This window comes from Salvelinus sp. IW2-2015, linkage group LG9 (genome assembly GCF_002910315.2).
Source record: "Salvelinus sp. IW2-2015 linkage group LG9, ASM291031v2, whole genome shotgun sequence".
Taxonomy (NCBI): domain Eukaryota; kingdom Metazoa; phylum Chordata; class Actinopteri; order Salmoniformes; family Salmonidae; genus Salvelinus; species Salvelinus sp. IW2-2015.
Genome location: NC_036849.1, coordinates 8,547,456 through 8,570,597, shown reverse-complemented (window position 1 = coordinate 8,570,597; position 23,142 = coordinate 8,547,456). Strand labels below are relative to the sequence as shown.

Genomic DNA, 23,142 nt, shown 5'->3' with positions numbered 1-23,142 from the left:
GAACACACCAAAAGAAAGATGCCCAGGGTCCCTGCGTGAACGTGCCTTAGGAATGCTGCAAGGAGGCATGAGGACAGCAGATGTGGCCAGGGCAATAATTGCAACGTCCGTACTATGAGACGCCTAAGACAGAGCTACAGGGAGACAGGACGGACAGCTGATCGTCCACAATGGTTGACCACGTGTAACACCTGCACAGGATCGGTACATCCGAACATCACACCTGCGGGACAGGTACAGGATGGCAACAACTGCCTGAGTTACACCAGGAACGCACAATCCCTCCATCAGTGTTCAGACTGTCCGCAATAGGCTGAGAGAGGCTGGACTGAGGGCTTGTAGGCCTGTTGTAAGGCAGGTACTCACCAGACATCACTGGCAACAACGTCGCCTATGGGCACAAACCCACCGTCGCTGGACCAGACAGGACAGGCAAAAAGTGCTCTTCATTGACGAGTCGCGGTTTTGTCTCACCAGGGGTGATGGTCGGATTTGCGTTTATCGTCGAAGGAATAAGCGTTACACTGAGGCCTGTACTCTGGAGCGAGATCGATTTGGAGGTGGAGGGTCCGTCATGGTCTGGGGCGGTGTCACAGCATCATCGGACTGAGCTTGTCGTCATTGCAGGAACTCTCAACACTGTGCGTTACAGGGAAGACATCCTTCTCCCTCATGTGGTACCCTTCCTGCAGGCTCATCCTGACATGACCCTCCAGCATGACAATGCCACCAGCCATACTGCTCGTTCTGTGCCTGATTTCCTGCAAGACAGGAATGTCAGTGTTCTGCCATGGCCAGTGAAGAGCCCGAATCTCAATCCCATTGAGCATGTCTGGGACCTGTTGGATCAGAGGGCTAGGGCCATTTCCCCCAAAAATGTCCGGAACTTGCAGGCGGTGGAAGAGTGGGGTAACATCTCACAGCAAGAACTTGCAAACCTGGTTCAGTCCACGAGGAGGAGATGCACTGCAGTACTTAATGCAGCTGGTGGCCACACCACATACTAACTGTTACTTTTGACCCCCTCCCTTTGTTCAGGGACACATTATTCAATTTCTGTTAGTCACATGTCTGTGGAACTTGTTCAGTTTGTGTCAGTTGTTGAATCGTGTTATGTTCCTACAAATATTTACACGTTAAGTTTGCTGAAAATAAACGCAGTTGACAGTGAGGGGACATTTCTTTTTTTGCTGCGTTTGTATACTATTCGTAGACTTCCCTGTGTGTAACTAAGGGAATGGCATCAACGATACACATTTAGAGCCAGCCAAACACAACAGGGCATACATTGAACACAGAAAAACCAACGATCAAATCGATTACATAACTGTACATGTAAATCTAGGCTTACTGCTCAAGTAGGCAAATTTGATTTCCTCATTGTGAGCAATTAGCTAACTCATGTGCAGTTGGGTGCTAATTAACGCTATGCTAACATCTGTGCGGTAGTTGGTCATATAAAATTATACCACCGCACTGGTATAACATGAATATTACAAAGTACATTATGCATAATGACAGTCTCACTTACTTCCATGGTTTCTATTTTTATCCATGTAGGTTAGATTAAGATTTGTTTTCGTTGACGTTAATACCTTCGACATTTACTTCAATTTGAGTGACCTTGGTGAGGTTCGGGTTAAACGCGTTTGACTCCGCCCACATTGAGCTCGGCCCAGACGTTTCACTCCGCCCACATTGAGCCCGGCCCAGATGTTTCACTCCGCCCACTTTGAGCCCGGCCCAGACGTTTTACTCCGCTCATATTGAGCCCGGCCCAGACGTTTCACTCTGCCCACATTGAGTCCGGCCCAGACGTTTCACCCGCCCACATTTAGCCCCGGCCTCAGACGTTTCACTCTGCCCACATTGCCGGCCCAGACGTTTTACTCTGCTCACATTGAGCCCGGCCCAGACGTTTCACTCTGCCCACATTGAGTCAGGCCCAGACGTTTCACTCTGCCCACATTTAGCCCGGCCCAGACGTTTCACTCTGCCCACATTGAGTCCGGCCCAGACGTTTTACTCTGCCCACATTGAGTCAAGTCTACACACTGAACTACACACCGAACTAGTGTCTACACACTGCCTCTGCCTCGAACTACACACTGCCTCTCAACCAAGCCACACTTGGCTGCCACGTCATCTCTTGCCCCGTCACTGCATAAACAGAAAAGATGGCCGCCTCCGTCCGGGAAAAGCAGGCAGGTCTGTCAATGGTTTCAGTCATATATTTTTGCTGAACATAGGTTGTCGAATTGTTGATTCACATTGTAACACCGACTATTTTCTCTGACCATAGCCTGTTGAATAAAATACGAACTTCCACGATGGCCACCAGCCATCTTCACGAAAAAATCAATGCTAAGCTAACTTATTAGCTAGCTAACGTAAACGCGTTACAATAATATTATAAAGCAGCAACAAGTCGGATGGCTAACCTACACTTACTACTACTCTTGACTTCACTAGACACTTTCATGTGGTTGTCATGTCAAGGAACAGGAATGCCACGCAGTGAATGACTGACAGATATAACAAGTTAGCTATATCGACTGCAGTATCGTTCCTTTGGATGAGTGGCTAACTAGCTAACGCTAGCTAACTAGCTATTTCACTCATCAAACAATTTCACTCGTTGATTGGCAGAAATGGTATGGCAAAGTCCCAGTTCCCCCAGTCCTGTGCCATGTTTAGTATGGCAAAAGTGGTGGTTGTGCCAAGGGTGTGGTGGGATGTGCAGCACCTATTGCACAAATATTTCCAATTTACATTGGCCAAGCATGACTTTATACTGTATTCTTCTGTGTCCCCAGCTGCATTGAAGCGCATGTTGAATTTCAACACTTCTCCGTTGAAAAACACTGCTGCCGAGCCGGTATGGAAGGTGCTGATCTATGACAGGTTTGGCCAGGACATAATCTCCCCTCTACTGGCGGTCAAAGAACTACGGGACATGGGAATCACTTTGCACTTGTGAGTAACTCACAATTTGACATCGCTGTTAATAATCTGTTAATCCCCTTCACAAAAGGTAAATGTAGAGAACTAAAATCATGATGCACCAGACAAATAATTAATGAGGCTGTAAAGACTTTGAATTTGAGTAATGTAACCCATCAACTGTTCAGTATCTATTGAAAATGAAGGATCTACCAGTGCAGTATATTTCAAAGGACAACAACAGTTTTGAGAGAAGTTGAATTGCAAATAAGTCCACAAACACAGCATTGACTTGGTGTCAATCAATGGACACCGTCATCTAGAAAGGTCTTCAATGTATTTGATCATTCTCTATAGGTTGCTTCATTCAGACAGAGATCCCATCCCGGATGTGCCAGCCATCTATTTTGTTATGCCGACAGAGGAGAACATTGACCGGATATGCCAAGTAAGCATCCCTCACTCAGAATATCAACATTACATCATCAGATATGATTAAACCCAGGATAGGTCTAGATATGATAAGAAAAACTGTATTAGGCCACTGAGCCTGTACATTTGGTGGCCTTGGCCAGATACAATTATTTGTTATTATTTATAATTATTTATTACATCCCAGACATGTAACATCCTACTAGTCAGTATATTGTTACATTCCATTGTATTGTTTATTTTTCTCAGGACCTTCGTAACCAGCTATATGAGTCATACTATTTGAACTTCATCTCAGCCATATCCAGAAGTAAACTAGAGGATATTGCTAGTGCAGCTCTCTCAGCCAACGCCGTCACCCAGGTTACCAAGGTGAGTCCACCACACACTAGTTCACCTCTCTTCCAGGCTGTCTCTCAAATGGTACCCTATTCCCTATATAGTGCACTACTTTTTTTCCTGTAGGGCTCTGGTCAAAAGTAGTACATTATGTAGGGGATAGGGTGCCATTTGTGACTCCGTCCTAGTCATTTTCTAAAACACATCACATTACAGGGTATTGAACAGCCTTGTAACAGTAAGGTATTTTTTGCTTTCGTAGGTGTTTGATCAGTATTTGAATTTCATCACACTCGAAGATGATATGTTTATCCTCTGTAATCAAAATAAAGAGCTCATCTCCTACCATGGTAAGTTCATTGGATTCAGAACTGTGCTAGATTGCACTTTGCCATTTTCATCAGATCTTATTCATGATTAGCTGGCATGATTGTATTTGACTTCCTGTTTTCTTATTCCCTTTTGATTAGCGATTAACAAACCGGACATCATGGACACAGAGATGGAGGCCATCATGGATACGATTGTAGACAGCCTTTTCTGCTTCTTTGTCACTCTGGGTGGGTCTTTCAACAGAATATTATTAGTGCCACAATACTATTGAGACTCCTTGAGAGAACACTGCTTTAGTATTTCAAAATACTGTAAGATTGTTTCATTTACTCAGGTGGTTCATGGTTGTACCAGTTTCTCCCTGCTAGATGGCAGCATCACTTTTGTTATTACTCACCTGAATCGAAGCGATACCAAAATCATATTTCCTAGAGAGGAAAACTTTTTGAAAGTAAAGGCCAATGGTGAAAGTGTGGCTATATGATGCATTGAGCAAAGTAAACCCACTGCATCCCTAACTTGCAGGTTGTATACGATTCTCAGTTTTATCCTCATGTGATTCACAGCACATCCTCATATTCTCTATAGACACGCTCTGCTAAAGTCGTCAATGCTCTCTATTGGCAGTTAACAGATCCGTTTTGTTTTCTTAGGTGCTGTCCCCATAATCCGCTGTCCAAGAGGGAATGCTGCGGAGATGGTCGCGGTGGTGAGCATCATCCTTCCTCATTTATAACTCTGAATTCTCCTCAGCCGCTGTCAAGGGACACAGTCTGTCAGTCTAAATACACTTTGTATTATGTCTTGGCAGTGCAGACAGGGCTGGGAGAGTAGTACCCATCCCCAGTGGGTACAGTGAAAGAGGAAATTAGTAATTTGAGGACGACATCCAAGTCCACCCACCTCCAAAATCCCACTGTTTGCAGACAGAATTTGCAGGTAGATTCTTGATGTGGGGAGGAATGCTGATGCAGTCAGTGTGGAAGCTGATCCTCCAAGAGAATTAATGGATGGATGCAGTGTTTCTCCTCCAGTTACACAGCACTGCTCTTTGTTCCCTATACTGCACTGTTGTGTTGTGGTGAGGGTCTCTAAGCTCTCAGTGAAACGCTGCAAGACTGTGTGCTAAGCGTATATCCGGTTAAGAAGATGTAAGGCGTCTTACCTAGCTGCATAAGAGGCAAAACTATCTAACCCAGTTTCTCTGTTTGTTGCAGAAACTTGACAAGAAACTGAGGGAGAACCTGCGAGACGCCAGAAACAGCCTGTTCACTGGAGACAATATGGGGGCCGGCCAGTTCAGGTGGGTCAGGGTGCAGACTGGTACACTGGGTATGAACCATAAAGAGAGCAGACTAGATGTAGACATTAATATCATGATTCTGTACTGTACCACGGAAGGCCTACTCCATTCCCTAAGACAAACACATAAAATGGCTTCCCACACACACACACACACTGTGCTACACAATGTCTTTGTCTAACTTTGAAGTGGAAATGTGCTATTCTGCTTTTCTCCTCTCCTCTGCTCTCCAGACTCACTGAGTGGTTAGCTAGGCCTTCGATGAAGTGAAAACAGTCATGCTTCCTCTGGGAAGCTCTAAGCAGGATCTATTTCAAGTTTTCTTTTGTTTCAGCTTTGGTGGAGCAGAGAGAGAGCCTAGCCAGTGGGGAACTCTGGGTACATTTATCATCTTCTCGTTTCATCTCGCTCTCTCTCTCTCTCTCTTCAGCTTCCAGAGACCCCTATTTGTTCTCACTGACCGCAACCTGGATCTTGCCACCCCTCTCCACCACACATGGACCTACCAGGCCCTCATCCACGATGTGCTGGTAAGACTAACAGGAAGCCAGGGAATCAGGGAGAGAGAGAGAGGAGCAAATCTGTCTGTCATACTCCCACCACTCTGTTATGATGGACTTAACAGACACATCATACACTATGACAAAAACTAAGGGCTTACCCATGAGAAACGTCCACTCCATAGTCTTGAGTAATTTATGGTGAGTGGTGTTGTTGGGTGTATGGTATTTTGCGCTCTGTGTAGGATGAACTATGACTATGCACTGCTCAGTAGTGTGAATTGGGATTTATACAGTTGAAGTCGGAAGTTTACATCCACCTTAGACAAATACATTTAAACTCAGTTATTCACAATTCAAGACATTTAATTATGGTAAAAATTCCCTGTCTTATGACAGTTAGGATCACCACTTTATTTTAAGAATGTGAAATGTCAGAATAATAGTAGAGAATGATTTATTTCAGCTTTTATTTCTTTCATCACATTCCCAGTGGGTCAGAAGTTTACATACACTAAGTTAGTATTTGCTAGCATTGCCTTTAAATTGTTTAACTTGGGTCATACGTTTTGGGTAGCCTTCCACAAGCTTCCCACAATAAGTTGGGTCAATTTTGGCCCATTCCTCCTGACAGAGCTGGTGAAACCGAGTCAGGTTTGTAGGCCTCCTTGCTCGAACACACTTTTTTCATTTCTGCCCACAAATTTTCTATAGGATTGAGGTCAGGGCTTTATGATGGCCACCTCAATACCTTGACTTTGTTGTCCTTAAGCCATTTTGCCACAACTTTGGAAGTATGCTTGGGGTCATTGTCCATTTGTAAGACCCATTTGCGATCAAGCTTTAACTTCCTGACTGATGTCTTGAGATGTTGCTTCAATATATCCACATAATTTTCTATTTTGTGAAGTGCACCAGTCCCTCCTGCAGCAAAGCAGCCTCACAAAATGATGCTGCCACCCCCGTGCTTCACGGTTGGGATGGTGTTCTTCGGCTTGCAAGCCTCCCCCTTTTTCATCCAAACATAACGACGGTCATTATGGCCAAACAGTTTTTATTTTTGTTTCATCAGACCAGAGGACATTTCTCCAAAAAGTACGATCTTTGTTCCCATGTGCAGTTGCAAACCGTAGTCTGGCTTTTTTATGGCGGTTTTGGAGCGGTGGCTTCTTCCTTGCTGAACGGCCTTTCAGGTTATGTCGATATAGGACTCGTTTTACTGTTGATATAGATACTTTTGTACCTGTTTCCTCCAGCATCTTCACAAGGTCCTTTGCTGCTGTTCTGGGATTGATTTGCACTTTTCTCACCAAATTACCTTAATCTCTAGGAGACAGAATGCGTCTCCTTCCTGAGCGGTATGACGGCTGCGTGGTTCCATGGTGTTTATACTTGCGTACTATTGTTTGTACAGATGAACGTGGTACCTTCAGGCATTTGGAGTTTGCTCCCAAGGATGAATCAGACTGTTGGATGTCTCAAATTTTTTTCTGAGGTCTTGGCTGATTTCTTTTGATTTTTCCATAATGTCAAGCAAAGAGGCATTGAGTTTAAAGGTAGGCCTTGAAGTACATCCACTGGTACACCTGCAATTGACTCAAATGATGTCTGGAATTTTCCAAGCTGTTTAAAGGCACTTTCAACTTGGTGTATGGAAACTTCTGATCCACTGGAATTGTGAAATAATCTGTCTGTAAACAATTGTTGGAAAAATGACTTGTGTCATGCACAAAGTAGATGTCCAAACCGACTTGCCAAAACTAGTTTGTTAACAAGAAATTTGTGGAGTGGTTGAAAAACGAGTTTTAAGGACTCCAACCTAAGTGTATGTAAACTTCCGACTTCAACTGTAAATCTCACCCAATGTCTTCAGTGTTTCTAGTGAAGGTGATCGGGCCTCACCAGGATGTCAGAACAGAGATCATAGGTCAGTCAGCCCTATTAAGTATTTTCTTTCCCTTTTCTTTCCCTGTTCTTCCAAACCCATTTAAAAGATTTCAAATGTGACCCAACACACCTCCAAGAAAGAGAGTGATGGAGTGCTGCATCAGATGACCTGGCCTCCAATCACCCGACCTCAACCCAATTGAGATGGTTTGGGATGAGTTGGACCGCAGAGTGAAGGAAAAGCAGCCAACAAATTCTCAGCATATGTGGGAACTCAATCAAGACTGTAGGAAAAGCATTCCATGTGAAGCTGGTTGAAAGAATGCCAAGAGTGTGCAGAGCTGTAATCAAGGCAAAGGGTGGCTACTTTGAAGACTCTAAAATATATAATTACATTTGTTTAACATTTTTTTGGTTACTACATGTGTTATTTCATAGTTTTGATGTGTTCGTTATTATTCTACAATGTAGAAAATAGAAAAAAATAAAAACCCTTGAATGAGTAGGTGTGTCAAATTTTGACTGGTACAGTATATACAGTACGTAAACGTAGACTATTTTAAAAGGTTAGAATTCTACTATACAGTGCATTCGGTAAGTATTCAGACCCTTTGACGGTTTCCAGGACCTCTGGCAGTGATTACAGCCTCGAGTCGTCTTGGGTATGACGCTGCATGCTTGGCACACCTGTATTTGGGGAGTTTCTCCCATTCTCTGCAGATCCTCTCAAGCTCTGTCAGATTGGATGGGGAGTGTCGCTGCACAGCTATTTTCAGGTCTCTCCAGAGATGTTCGACTTGTCCCGAAGCCACTCCTGCGTTGTATTGGCTGTGTGCTTAGGGTCATTGTCCTGTTGGAAGGTGAACCTTCGCCCCAGTCAGGTCTCTCCAGAGATGTTCGATTGGTTCGAGTCGTCTCTGGCCGGGCCACTCAAGGACATTCAGAGACTTGTCTCGAAGCCACTTCTGCGATTTCTTGGCTGTGTGCTTAGTTGTTGTTCTGTTGGAAGGTGAACTTTCGCCCCAGTCTGCGGTCCTGCGTGCTCTGGAGCAGGTTTTCATTAAGGACCTCTCTGTAATTTGCTCCGTTCATCTTTGCCTTGATCCTGACTAGTCTCCCAGTCCCTGCCGCTGAAAAATATCCCCACAGCATGATGCTGCTGCCACCACCATGGTTCACCGTAGGGATGGTGCCAGGTTTCCTCCAGACGTGATGCTTGGCATTCAGGCCAAAGAGTTTGATCTTGGTTTAATCAGACCAGAGAATTCTTGTTTCTCATGGTCTGAGAGTCCTTTAGGTGCCTTTTGGCCAACTCCAAGCTGGCTGTCATGTGGCTTCCGTCTGGCCACTATACCATAAAGGTCTGATTGATGGAGTGCTGCAGAGATGGTTGTCCTTCTGGAAGGTTCTCCCATCTCCACAGAGGAACTTTGGAGCTCAGTCAGAGTGACCATCTGGTTCTTGGTCACCTCCCTGACCAAGGCACTTCTCCACAGATTGCTCAGTTTGGCCGGGCGGTCAGCTCTAGGAAGAGTCTTGGTGGTTCCAAACTTCTTCCATTTAAGAGTGATGGTGGCCACTGTGTTCTTGGGAACCTTCAATGCTGCAGACATTTGTTGGTACCCTTCCCCAGATCTGTGCCTCGACACAATCCTGTCTCAAGAGTTCTACAGACTATTCCCTCGACCCCAATGCTTGGGTTTTTTCTCTGACATGCACTATCAACTGTGGGACCTTATATAGACAGGTGTGTGCCTTTCCAAATCATGTCCAATCAATTGAATTTACACAGGTGGACTCCAAGTTGTAGAGACATCTCAAGGATGATCAATGGAAGCAGGATCCACCTGAGCTCAGTTTCGAGTCTCATAGCTTAGGGTCTGAATACTTTTGTAAATAAGGTTTTTCTGTTTTTTATTTTAAATACATTTGCAAACATTTCTGAACCAATTTTCGCTTTGTCATTATGGGGTATTGTGTGTAGATTGAGGAAAAAGTCAAGGGGTGCGAATGCACTTTAACTATGTTTAAGACATTGTGAGCCAGGGTTTTGTTAACTATATGTTAAAGGTCCAATGCAGCCATTTCTGGGTAACAATTAAGTACCTTACATGCTGACCAGACCGGACATGTCACGTGCGCGAGCGTTGCAAAATAAATGTAGAAATCCATGTTATTCAATTATTGCACCCACACTGCTCGTGCGCTCCAACGAACGTCTGCGATGCCAAGGGCTGAACTTGAACTCCTTTCTATTTCTGACGCAGATCGCGCTGCAAGTCCTGCCTCTCCCATCTCCTCAATGGTTTAAAGAAGCAGGTACCCACATGCCATCTACTCATTGGTTATACCCACGTGGGTGATTGAAAGACAAAATGTTTTGCCGGTTGTCGTGGTAAAAGTGTAGATGCCAATCACCATATAAGTTCAAAGATGAAAAAGCCTGGAAGGAGGAGAGATGACTAGAAATTATTCGGGTGCCCATTTTATGTGTGGATTAATTGTCGGAGTAGAGGACCTTGTTCATTTCAGGTAAAATAACTCAATGTTTATATCCCAGGACAAATTAGCTAGCAACAGCAAGCTAGCTTAATAGGACAAATTAGTTAGCAAGTGCAAGCTAACTAGCTAAATTGCCATACATGTTTAATGCTTTTCGACCTGTCCCCAAATTAATGTCATTGGTTCAGAGTTTGTTTTGATATTTTAACCTGCGTGTCGTGATCGTGTTTGGTGTAGGGGGACAAAATAAATGTATGCATGATGGCGCACGCGTGCAGCCGGTTTGGGTTCCGTGTTACTTGTTTTCAATTAAAATGGTAAAAAATAAACCAAAATAGCTTCTTAGCAAAGAGCAATTTCTCAAGCAAGAGTTTTGCTAGAACTGTCTGGTACTGGTCTTGTGGGGAGTGGAAAATGTAAAACTAGCTGTTATTGGCAGAGAGGTTTGAACTTTTTCTTATTGGTTGATTAACTAATTTACCGCTTGGTGATGTCACCAGGCAGGCCAAAACTGGCTGAGATTTCAGGCGGTCTTTTCAAACAGCTCTTACACTAAAAGGGCATTATCATAATTTTCACAGTATTATTCCAACCTCATAGTGTGGATGGATATATATATATATAACTCAGGAAGATCACAATTTGGATTTTACTGGGCCTTTAACTATATTTTGTTGAACCTTTTTGTGTTTTTAGGTTCTGTGAAGGTTTGAAAACCCTTGGTGTGTTTGACCAGGTCCAGATGTTTCCGGGGGCGTTTGTTAGTCTGTTCTGTTCCTCTCCTGACAAGCTGACTGCTGAGACCATGTCTGCCCTCTTCACTGTTAAGTTTTCAGAACAGGAAGAGACCACAGGGAAGGAGAGTGCTGTGGTCACCTTCTGGAGACACTACCTAGTGGAGTGTGAAGGTACTTTGACCTCCAATGACTGATTGATTGATATATGTGATTAAAAATACACACTCAAAGGCCATTCAGACAGTGTACACTACTATTACAAGTCTATTCAGTAAAACTAACACAAGCACATGAATGTCCCTGTCTATCTCCATATATTACCCATCCTCACCAGTCTCTCTGTTCACTGGTTACAGTTGGCAGATGTGCAACATCGCTAGAGGACGTGCTCATCTATGCCACATCCGCTGATGTGGTGCCAGCCATAGGGTTCAGCCCCAACCCCACCGTATCCTTCCTCAACCCCCTGGACCCTGCCGGGGCCTTTCCCAAGAGCCAACCCAGCTCTAACCACCTGGTGCTGCCTGTGGTGCCATCCTACCAAGTCTTTAAGAAGAATATGGAGTATGCAGTGTGCCAGCTCACAGTGATGCAGGCCATTTGATCACAGACCGTCTTGTTCTATATAAACACAGCTTTAACAGACTATTACTGAACTTGAGGGACATGTTTCATTTGGGTTTTGGACTTCAATTAAAAAGGGGTCACCTCATTGACTTTTATAGAAGATTTAGGTAGGGTATGTCCATCATGACAGATATGCATTTTCCATTATAGGCTTCAGCTGTTGACTTTCAGGAACAATTTTACACTAATAATTCAGACGGCTCATGATAGGTGCTACATTTGTTTGAATGGTAATGTTTGTTGCTTCATTTGGGATTCTTAGATTTATTTTATGTTGTACATATTGAAGTGAATCAATGTTTTCTGTAAAGTTAATTATGCTACAGTTGATGTTTTTGTGATTGTTTTAGCTTCTTGTGTTGGCTTTGTATTTTATATTTTTAGTAACTTTACTCATGCCAAATAAAATGTTTGCATGTTATATACTTGGGGAAAAAATCTCAACCATCACAGCAGTATTCAGAATGTATTGGGGCATGCTGAATCTACTGATATGCACTTATCATTTTGCAGTGAAATATCCTAGTGAGGGGTTTGGAAACCTATTTGAATCAAGCAGACCAGTGATGTGATATTTATATATACACACAAAAAATCCAAGAGTAAAGCTGGGCTACTCGTCATCGAAAGTTGTGGTAGCAACGCCCACAGGTACAGTAGATGGTGATATTTAGGAGACTTAAAGAAGTCGTGTCCAATTGGTAGTTAGTCTTGTCTCATCGCTGCAACTCCCATACGGACTCCAAAACGCACCCGACTGCAGTGTGCAATTCAGGGCCAGGCTCAATCCAATCAAATTTATTTATATAGCCCTTCAAAGTGCTGTACAGAAACCCAGCCTAAACCCAGCCTAAAACCCCAAACAGCAAGCAATGCAGGTGTAGAAGCACGGTGGCTAGGAAAAACTCCATAGAAAGGCCAAAACCTAGGAAGAAGCCTGGTTCCTCTCTAGGTTATGAGGGTGGCCAGTCCTCTTCTGGCTGTGCCGGGTGGAGATTATAACAGAACATGGCCAAGATGTTCAAATGTTCATAAATGACCAGCATGGTCAAATAATAATCACAGTAGTTGTCGAGGGTGCAGCAAGTCAGCACCTCAGGAGTAAATGTCAGTTGGCTTTTCATAGCCGATCATTAAGAGTATCTCTACCGCTCCTGCAGTCTCTAGAGAGTTGAAAACAGCAGGTTTGGGACAGGTAGTCATCGAAAGTTGTGGTAGCAACGCCCAGGTACAGTAGATGGTGATATTTAGGAGACTTAAAGAAGTGGTGTCCAATTGGTCCGTGGGGCGACGCACAATTGGCATAGCGTCGTCCGGGTTAGGGAGGGTTTGGCCGGTAGGGATATCCTTGTCTCAGTATGTAAAAAAATGTATGCACTCTACTGTAAGTCGCTCTGGATAAGAGCGTTTGCTCTTGGCCGGTAGGGATATCCTTGTCTCAGTATGTAAAAAGAAATGTAATAAAATGTATGCACTCTACTGTAAGTCGCTCTGGATAAGAGCGTCTGCTAAATGACTAAAATGTAAATGTAAATGTAGGTAGCACGTCCGGTGAACAGGTCAGGGTTCCATAGCTGCAGGCAGAACAGTTGAAACTGGAGCAGCAGCACGGCCAGGTGGACTGGGGACAGCAAGGAGTCATCATGCCAGGTCGTCCTGAGGCATGGTCCTAGGGTTAAGGTCCTCCGAGAGAGAAAGAAAGAGAGAATTAGAGAGCGCATACTTAAATTCACACAGGACACCGGATAAGATAGAAGTACTCCAGATATAACAAACTGACCCTAGCCCCCCGACACAAACTACTGCAGCATAAATACTGGAGGCTGAGACAGGTGGCCCCATCCGATGATACCCCCGGACAGGGCCAAACAGGAAGGATATAACCCCACCCACTTTGCCAAAGCACAGCCCCCACACCACTAGAGGGATATCTTCAACCACCAACTTACCATCCTGAGACAAGGCCGAGTATAGCCCACAAAGATCTCCGCCACGGCACAACCCAAGGGGGGGCACCAACCCAGACAGGAAGATCACGTCAGTGACTCAACCCACTCAAGTGACGCACCCCTCNACCACTAATTGACTCAAATTATGTCAATTAGCCTATCAGAAGCTTCTAAAGCCATGACATCATTTTCTGGAATTTTCCAAGCTGTTTAAAGGCACAGTCAAGTTAGTGAATGTAAACTTCTGACTCACTGGAATTGTGATACAGTGAATTATAAGTGAAATAATCTGTCTGTAAACAATTGTTGGAAAAATTACTTGTGTCATGCACAAAGTAGATGTCCTAACCGACTTGCCAAAACTATAGTTTGTAAACAAGAAATTTGTGGAGATGTTGAAAAACGATTTTTAATGACTCCAACCTAAGTGTATGTAAACTTCAACTGTATATATATAAGGTGTGTGATTTTCAAGGTAGCGCTACTGCAATGACCCTGTGTGTAAGATTAAGAATAGATTAAATGCTGTGGTATGTGCTCAGTGCAGTGACTTGTGCCAGAAGTCATAAATATTTGTGAGGAACCATTTTCCAGCATCCCTGCCTTAAAATGATTTCTGGTGTAAAATGTACGATCCCGTCTCCTCTCTTAGTTTTCAGCATCACGAGTCCTTTGTTTTAACCTCAATATATTTATGACAACGGTTGTTATTTTGAATGTAAGTATTATGATGATGTAAGTAGATATCAGTGTTTATCCCAGAGGTATCTATGGACCAGTCTTTTTTTCCGATGATGTAAGCAGAAATATGACCAGACTACACATCCAATAGGATCTCTGCCAGACGCCAACCACCATCCCAACACTGAAAAAAATAATCACTCAGAAATGACTCTATTTGCAGGAAAAATACTATCCGTAGTAGAAATGATTTTGCTGTGTGTGTGACACTAATGTATTTCTGTGTGTGTGTGAGTGTCCTAGGACTTCCACCTGAACAGGGTCAGTATGGACGAGTCTGTGGGGTCAGAAGCTTCCCCTTCCGGAGCCAGACCCAAGAAGAAAAATAAGAAGAGTTATGACCTCACAGCCGCAGACAAATTCTGGCAGAAACACAAGGGCAGGTTAGGAACTCACTTGTGGTGATTACTGATTCAGCGGGTAGCATGTGGCCGAGGCTTTATAACTAGGTAGCAACAGTATATTCCAAGCTTTGCTTGTTAGAAACTCCATTCCATTGGCTAAAGTGTGATTTAAACTACTGATTTAGAAGGTAGTCTGCGTTTGATGCTTTATAACTCAATAGTAACAGTATATTTCAAACCATTTTTAGAGTTATGCTTTATAACGCAGTAGCAACAGTATATTTCAATCTTTGCTGTAGTGAAGTTCTTCTTGGCTGAGGGCTTGTTTTGACTCTTCCAGCCCGTTCCCGGAGGTGGCTGAGTCTGTACAGGAGGAGTTAGACACGTACCGAGCCCAGGAGGACGAGGTCAAACGCCTCAAGAGCATCATGGTAAGAAGGGCGGTTTTCTAGAGCTGTTCAATGAAGTAGTCTCACTGAAAACCTGTAGTCTCACTCACACCTGCAAATTCCCCACTAAAATAAGACTTTTGATCTTCTCCAGGGGTTGGAGGGTGAGGATGAGGGAGCCATTAGTAGTATTAGTATGTCAGACAACACCGCAAAGCTTACCTCAGCTGTCAGGTGAGCATCATTGTAGAATTTTTATTTTATTTGAACTAGGCTAGTCATTTAAGAACAGATTCTTATTTACAATAACGGCCTACCCGTATATGTAAATATACAGTATTTATGTATTATTATTTATGTACCAAAACTGTTCTGTGTTTCCTCTACTAGCTCCCTACCAGAGCTTCTGGAGAAGAAGAGGCTGATTGACCTCCACACTAACGTAGCCACCGCCGTTCTGGATCACATTAAGGTTAGTATTAAACCCGGTCATGGCCTGTCAATGTGTTTTCTAAGTCTAGATAGAGGGGGTTCTCTCTGTGTCCATAGTGCACTGCATCCCATTAACACTTGTTTCAGATATTAAACATGTATGGAAGACTGCTGTGCAGTCCGTGTGAGCTCGAACATCTCAGAGCACTCACTATAAAGTTGTTACTAAATCTGCCAGTAAAGGACTGATGAAACATCCTCTTGATGTGGACTAAGTTAAGTGTACCTATTAAGCCCACATACACATTAAGCCCACTTCCATTTTTGGTGTAGCAATGCAGTGCCTTAGACCGCTGCACCACTCGGGGAGCCCTTCATTTGATAATTTTAACAAAAATATTGAAAATTCCTTATAGGTACTCTTTCCCAAATGTGTAACTTCTGTGACCCATCCAGAGCCGTAAACTGGACGTGTACTTTGAGTACGAGGAGAAGCTGATGAGCAAATCCACCCTGGAAAAGTCTTTACTGGACATCATCAGTGACCCTGACGGTAGATGTGCCTCTGTGCTTGTCTTTGCCAGAAATAACATAAATCATACATGTGCTATCTCGTGTACTTTGTCAAGGGTCGGAAATACCTGAGGTGCCTGTTGATGTAAGGTTTGTTAAACAACTTTGTTTTTGTCTTTGTGACAGCGGGAACACCAGAGGACAAGATGAGACTGTTTCTGATTTTCTACATCACAGCCCTGCAACCCCCTTCAGAGGTGAGGCCTGTCCCCCACTTAACCCTTACCCTATCAAACACATGCATACTGGACTTAACCCTGTCCCTATCAAAAACATACTAGACTCAAATCACACATTCTCTCACCATCAAACACATGCCAAACTAGACTCAATCACCGGTCAGAGAGGAGCCACAAGATACAGGCCCCTTTTGTCAGGGAACTCTGTTGATCTGTCTGATTCACTACGGTCATATGCAGTATCATGTCCAATGGATCCAAAAACGGCACAATAGCAACCTCAATGGAGACACTTTGTGGTCTCACTGGATGTGGTAGTCTTAGTAACAGCACAATATACAATATGAAAAACCTTGGCCCTGGCTTGCGTTTCATTGTTTAGAACACCAAACATAAATTCTCAAATCATTTTTTCGCATGATATTCAAACCAGCTTTTCTTCTTACAACATTCAAAAGCTTTATTGTTCGATATGACACGTTAGAGCAGGTTCCAGGAACATCGATACCCTTTGAAGCCGAGGCCAAATGTCATTACTCCAGAAGTCCAATAATGCTAGCTTGTTCTGTTCTGAGCATCGCAAGGCCCTCTGTATAGGAGGACACCCAGCTCTCCACTATGACTGTGGGTTCTACGTCTGCTTTCTTCAGGGAGGTGGCGTAGCTCAGGGACTAGCCTCTTAGGGACCCTGCTAAGACTTGGAAGACCCTAATACTGGCTCTGCTTCAAGCTCTGTCACCACCACCTCAGTGACCACAGTTCACCACAGAGGAGTGAAGTCAAGTCCCTCCAGCCGCCAGCTCCAAAGAGCTGGGAGGATGCCAGGGGCCGTATTCACAGAGTCTCTGAGTAGGAGCACGGATCGAGGATCAGTTCCCTGCTCGTCCATATAATCGTTTTCATTATCATCTAAAAGGCAAAACTGATCCTAGATCAGCGCTCCTGCTCTGAGGAGCATTAATATGGGCCCAGGTTTCTGGCTGCGGCTGCAGGCTGGGATCAGCGTTAGGATCAGGCTGTCCTGGAGCATCATGTTGATCAATGGTCTTCCTAATAGCCCTTCTCCTCTGAGATGCCATTCTGTTTTCCCGGCCTGACAGCTGAAGTCAAGCAGGAAATCTTTTTCCACCGCCAACGTCTTGTGGTATTCCTCCTTTCATCTCTGTCCCCCCCTTAACCTGAACCCGTCCAGGGCCGATTATTACCATGGGATTACCCTCTCCTCTCTGGTCCATTCTCCAGTTGGTCCAGTATGTACATTTTTAAGGTTATTTGTTTTCCCAGGATGCTGTGGTGTAACATCAGTTTAGTTACATTAAAAAGTACTTGTCTCTGCCACCCTAATGTACTGATGATACCACCATACACGTGTCACACTCTGTTTTAGGATGACTAGGTTTTTATTTCTTCAAGCTTTTTTAAGTCCCTGGTCGGTAAATTCCCTACTAATACTTGAATGCCTGCTCAATCACTTGTATGTTTTACCTTGGTGAAAACATGCATGCTGTTATCTTACTGGGGGTTTTCTGTGTTTCAGAGTGATCTGGACCAATACAAGAAGGCTCTTCTAGAAACTGGCTGCGACCTGTCCTCTCTCAACTACATCAAGCAGTGGAAGTAAGACATTACAAGCAAGCTTGCATTTTCATCATATAATGCTTCATACATGCAGAACCAAACAGACAATAAAACACATTGTTTTGGGTTCTTTCAAGGAGCTTATTATGAATAATTTGTTTTGCCAGGGCTTTCACAAAGATTGCTGCCACACCATCTAACTATGGGAACAGCGGTGTGAAACCTATGGGGTAAGAAAGAGAGAGCACTCTCTGTGTGCTTCCCAAACGGCACCTTATTCCCTACACAGTGCACTACTTTTGACCAGGTTAGTGTACTATGTAGGGAATAGGGTGCCGTTTGGGACATAGCAGAGTTTCCCTTGTTTCAGGGGTCCCATAGACCTAACCCCCGTGCTGACCCTGTCCTCCTCCTGTCTCTCTATTCCACAGCCTCTTCTCTAGAGTGATGAACTCTGGCTCCCAGTTTGTCATGGAGGGGGTGAAACACCTGGTGCTTAAACAGCATGTGAGTAGCTTTACACACACACACACACACACACACACACAGAATTATGCACAGAAACACACATGCAGAATGAGTGATACTGAATGTCTCTTAATAGACAGATGAGAGGAGCAGTCTCATCATGATACTGTCTGTATATGTGTTTTCAAAATGTCCAGATGTCCCTTGGCTTTGATGGGAAGGTTTTGCCTAGAGTCAGTCTATAGTGATTAATTACCTGGTGAGAAAGAACAGAGTATTTAAAGTGTTTTTCTTTCAGAACCTGCCAGTCACGCGTATCCTGGACAACCTGATGGAGATGAAGTCCAATCCGGTGAGTCTCCTCTCTTCCCTTCTTTCCTCCCCCTCTACTGTGGACATTCCTCTATGTTTCTGCTTTGTTGCACCATCACATTCAGGAGGGAAGCATGCTGATGAATACAGTGGCAACAAGATGAACAACCTGATGGGGGTCTCATGTCTGCAGTCGGAGACTTCTCCAATCATGCCCCCTTCTGATTAGATCACTTCTGAATATGTGGGGGGAAACTAGTCATCACAAATTGTGAAGACGTGACTAGATTTTTTAAATAAAGGCAGCAACTGTAGCTAAGCTACTTTGTAAAATGTCAAATAGCTGTCTGCAGTCGTGTACATACAGTACCAGTCAAAAGTTTGGACACACCTAAACATTCCAGGGTTTTTCTTTATTTTTACTATTTTCTACATTGTAGAATAATAGTGAAGACATCAAAACTATGAAATAACACATATGGAATCATGTAGTAACCAAAAAACGGTTAAACAAATCAAAATAAATGTGAGATTCTTCAAAGTAGCCACCCTTTGCCTTGATGACAGCTTTGCACACTCTTGGCATTCTCTCAGCCAGCTTCATGAGGTAGTCACCTGGAATGCATTAGCTACAGTTGCTGCCTTTATTAAAAAATCTAGTCCGTCTTCACAATATGTGAAAAATAATGTATAACCCTTGAATGAGTAGGTGTGTCCAAACTTTTGACTGGTACTGTACCTGCGGATGACCTAGTGTTTAAGTCAAGTCAGTCAGTCATGTGCATAACAATATAGAAATGCCAGGAAGCTTCTGCTACAGCAGACATAGGGGCATGCGTCCCAGATGGCACCCTATTTCCTATATAGTGCACTACTTTTGACCAGAGCCGTATGGGCCCTGGTCAAAAATTGTGCACTATGTAGGGAGTAGGGTGCCATTTGGGATGCCGCCCCAGTGATTAAAAACAGCTCTGTGAGGGTGACCTGGCCTGATCTGCTCTGGGGGCTCCACGGTTGTGCGAAACCCTAGCTGCTAGCTGTCTGCAGGGGCTGCAATAGAGCACATGGGCAGCACTGTGGACTCTCAATCCTCTCTGGGAGGACAGGCGCACACTGAACGTGGAGATTAGGTTACAGCTAACCCAGAAGCTCTCTCTACACTCCCTCATCTCGCTCTCAGCTCCTTACCAGCTTACCCTGAAGCAGAGGGAAGGTCCACTGAAAATCATTCACAAGCCATCCTCTGTGCACTCAACACTACACTTGTTAGTGTAGGCCACCAGACTTGAGGGAGGTCCCCTATTCCCCTCTGTGGTCCGTGTCTAATTTTCCCTGGATCAGCTGCTACATCTATAGAGGCGTTACATCAACTTAGTCCCTTTGTGATTACAATCTCTCACAGGTCCATAAACATTTGGGGAATGATAATATGAACAAACGCTTTTCAATTTCCATTAGCGCCGTTCCATCTTGTGTCAGCGTCCCAGGTGGCACCCTATTCCCTTCAAAGTGCCTGTAGGGCTCTACTTAAAAGTAGTGCACTATATAGGGAGTAGGGTACCATTTGGCACTCATACTGTGTCTCTACAGCCAGGAGGGAGCAGGGATTACAGGATTCTGTTACTGGCTTCAGATGCCCCCCAACCCCTATCCCCACCTCTCCAAACACTGAATTGGACATAACAATATTATCATTTTCTCAGCTACTGGAATTACAGTGCACTGTACAAAGCGCTTCTTGTTCGGTGAGCCGAGAAGGAGAGGGGCACATCAGTCCAAATTCAACAGCCTCCATCCTCCTCTCCCCACCCCTGTCCCGCATCCGATGGCCCTCTTGGACAGGTGTAATCTATCGGTGGTTCTTCTGTGTGAACACAATGCCATTCCTCTCCCAGGCAGGTTTAGCAGTGTGTTCAGGTTTGATATCAGAAGCCCTCTGCTGAACTGCCTCTCTCCTGTGTGGGGAAAGACGATAGCACAAAAATCTGGAGCATCTAGTCAGTTCAGAGAGACAGGGAGCTCCTCTTTCACCAGCCTGACTGCAAAGTATTTTCTCTTCTGGTGAAGAATGTGAGTGGGCCACGGCTCTGCCAGATAGAGGGAGATGCATTCGGTCCATTGGGAAGAGAGGAGAGAGACTAGGGATGCATCCTAAATGGCAACCTATTTAGTGCACTACTTTTGACCAGGGCCAATAGGGCTTTGTTGTGAATTGTTAGATATGTTGTGTATTGTTAGATATTACTGCACTGTTGGAGCCAGGAACACAAGCATTTCCGCTACACCCGCAATAACATCTGCTAAATATGTGTATGTGACCAATACAATTTGATTTGGTCAAAAGGAGTACACTATAGGGAATAGGATGCCATTTGGGACGTAGCCCAGACTAAAGACTTGGTTCTGGGTTTAAGGAGGATGTATGAGAGAGGGAGGAAACTCCACTGATCCTATGTAAGACTAGTTCTGGTAAATGTGATGTTTCTGTTGAAATCATGCAGGTGTTCTCTGAATCTGAATTCTTCCTGATCTGATCGCACTTGAGTCAATTGGTTGACTTTGTCTCACAGGACCCATGCTTATGCAGGAGTTGCTTTTAATAAGAGGAACTGGGTGACCTTGAGCAATGGGTGGGATTTTGGTGTTTCTAGAATTGTCAGAAAATGGTCTCTCTCTTGTTGTTCATGTGATGTATACGTTTGTTGGTGTATTGCTGATGTGTTTCTGATCTGCAGGAGACGGATGACTACAGATACTTTGATCCCAAGATGCTGCGCGGCAGTGAGAGGTGAGACTCCAAGAGCTCCAAGGATAGCAGTTAAGGCCTCTAAATAGTAACATGCATTTTCTGTCCGTAAGATCTGTGTCTAAACACTCCTGTTCTCCCAACAGCTCAACCCCAAGGAACAAGAACCCGTTTCAAGAGGTGAGTCCTGCCATGGTCAGCAGACAGACGCACAAACAGGGCCTCCACTAAATCCAGTAACTGCTGTGTGTTGCCTATCTTGGACTCAATGTATGACGGGGGGGGGGGGGGGGCACACTACTCTGTGTATATAATGTACATGAACCTAGCAGCCTCAACCTGTCAGTGAGATCTCACCTTCTGTTTCAGGCTATCGTCTTTGTGGTCGGAGGAGGAAACTACATAGAATATCAAAACCTGGTGGACTACACAAAGGTAAACTATCACTCCAAATTGTTTTCGTTTTTCTTTTCTTTTTTATGAATGTTTTATTAAAATGTCTACATGTCACATTGTGACAAAAGTTTCCATTGTATTTTGTGAAACCTCTTCATGTTTTCAGTAGAGTTCTTTTGAACAACGTGTATTTTGTGGCATCCTTTTAGGCAAAGCCAGGGAAGAGGGTGCTGTACGGATGCAGTGAGCTCTTCAATGCAGGGCAGTTCATCAAACAGGTAGGAGGACCACCAGCCTTTGTGTGTGTCCCAAATGGCACCCTATTACCAATATAGTGCACTACTACCCTATGTGGCCCTGGTCAAAAGTAGTGCACTGAATAGGGAAACTGCATTGTTGGTTAAGGGCTTGTAAGTAAGCATTTCACGGTAAGGTCTACTACACCTGTTGTATTTGGCGCATGTGACAAATAAAATTTGATTTGATTTATAAAGGGTGCCATTTGGGAAGCAGGCTTTTTGTTGAGTAATATCAATAATTTAAGCCTGACTCATAATATGGAATGATGACACCCATATTGTGGGTTTGTGTTAAATCACCTACACTGCTAAGTTGATCGTAGATTTCTGGTAGTGAGATGTGGTTTTTATTGTTTCTCCGTGTTTGTCTCCACAGCTATCCTCACTCGGCCAAAAGTAAAAGCAAGAAAACATATGAACACTTTCTTTTCTTCGATTCCATTTCTCCTAAATACTCACAACTGCAATCAAGACCTCTCTAATCATTGATGATCGTTTTAAGTTCCTCTAGATCCTGTCTCTCGCTCGCTCGCTCTCTCTCGCTCTCTCTCTCTCTCTCTCTCTCTCTCTGATATTCCATGTGTTTTATAATGTGTACCATACTTACATTGTTTGTTTAAAGGCCCATTCCAGTCAAAAACATGATTTCCTGTGTTTTATATTTCCATACTATGAGGTTGAAGAAAATATTGCAAAAAATCTGATAATGCCTTTTTAGTGTAAGAGCTTTTTGAAAAGACCACCTGAAATGATTGCCTGTTTTGTTGGGATGGAGTTTTGGCCTGCCTGGTGAGATCACCAGGTAAATTAGTTCATAGATGAAAGAGTTCCAAACCTCTCTGTCAATAACAGATAGTTTTCAGTTTTCCCCTCCTCACTCAGACCACTCCGACAGTCCTACCAAAATTCTTGTTTGAGAAATTGCTCTTGCTAAGAAGCTATTTTTGTTACTTTTTGACCATTTGAATTGAAAACAATCGCAGTAAGGTACTTAATTGTTACCCAGAAATGATTTGATATTGATATAAAAACATCTGCATTGGGCCTTTAACTAATTTGCTTTGCACTCTCAACAAATAAAGTTTGAATAGTCTTACTCAACACGGTTGCTGTGTAGTGTATCTAGTGTATCA

The 23,142-nt window shown here is 43.9% G+C and overlaps 2 protein-coding genes across 2 annotated transcripts; both read left to right on the top strand.

Moving 5' to 3' along the window:
• Positions 1-1,965: 1,965 nt before the first annotated feature.
• Positions 1,966-23,110, top strand: scfd1 (sec1 family domain containing 1). The gene is made up of 24 exons (XM_023994166.3): positions 1,966-2,208; positions 2,817-2,976; positions 3,301-3,391; positions 3,625-3,747; positions 3,977-4,064; positions 4,185-4,274; positions 4,701-4,756; positions 5,265-5,350; positions 5,781-5,880; positions 14,537-14,676; positions 14,978-15,068; positions 15,181-15,260; positions 15,417-15,498; positions 15,915-16,011; positions 16,158-16,228; positions 17,748-17,827; positions 17,956-18,018; positions 18,220-18,295; positions 18,555-18,608; positions 21,304-21,356; positions 21,461-21,494; positions 21,684-21,749; positions 21,920-21,988; positions 22,386-23,110. Exons 1-24 carry the CDS (start codon positions 2,178-2,180, stop codon positions 22,407-22,409), a joined length of 1,905 nt encoding a protein of 634 aa, XP_023849934.1. The 5' UTR covers positions 1,966-2,177; the 3' UTR covers positions 22,410-23,110.
• Positions 9,831-12,024, top strand: LOC111968527 (G2/M phase-specific E3 ubiquitin-protein ligase-like). The gene is made up of 2 exons (XM_023994167.3): positions 9,831-11,147; positions 11,333-12,024. Exons 1-2 carry the CDS (start codon positions 10,982-10,984, stop codon positions 11,578-11,580), a joined length of 414 nt encoding a protein of 137 aa, XP_023849935.1. The 5' UTR covers positions 9,831-10,981; the 3' UTR covers positions 11,581-12,024.
• Positions 23,111-23,142: the final 32 nt, after the last annotated feature.

Bases quoted from the DNA above. Each gene is read 5' to 3' on its own strand.
- scfd1 (XM_023994166.3), top strand. From the start codon at position 2,178: ATGGCCGCCTCCGTCCGGGAAAAGCAGGCAG. The intron at 15,499-15,914 runs GTTAGTATTAAA...TGACCCATCCAG, and splicing joins CCGTTCTGGATCACATTAAG to AGCCGTAAACTGGACGTGTA. The intron at 21,750-21,919 runs GTAAACTATCAC...GCATCCTTTTAG, and splicing joins ACCTGGTGGACTACACAAAG to GCAAAGCCAGGGAAGAGGGT.
- LOC111968527 (XM_023994167.3), top strand. From the start codon at position 10,982: ATGTTTCCGGGGGCGTTTGTTAGTCTGTTCTGTTCCTCTCCTGACAAG. The intron at 11,148-11,332 runs GTACTTTGACCT...CACTGGTTACAG, and splicing joins CTACCTAGTGGAGTGTGAAG to TTGGCAGATGTGCAACATCG.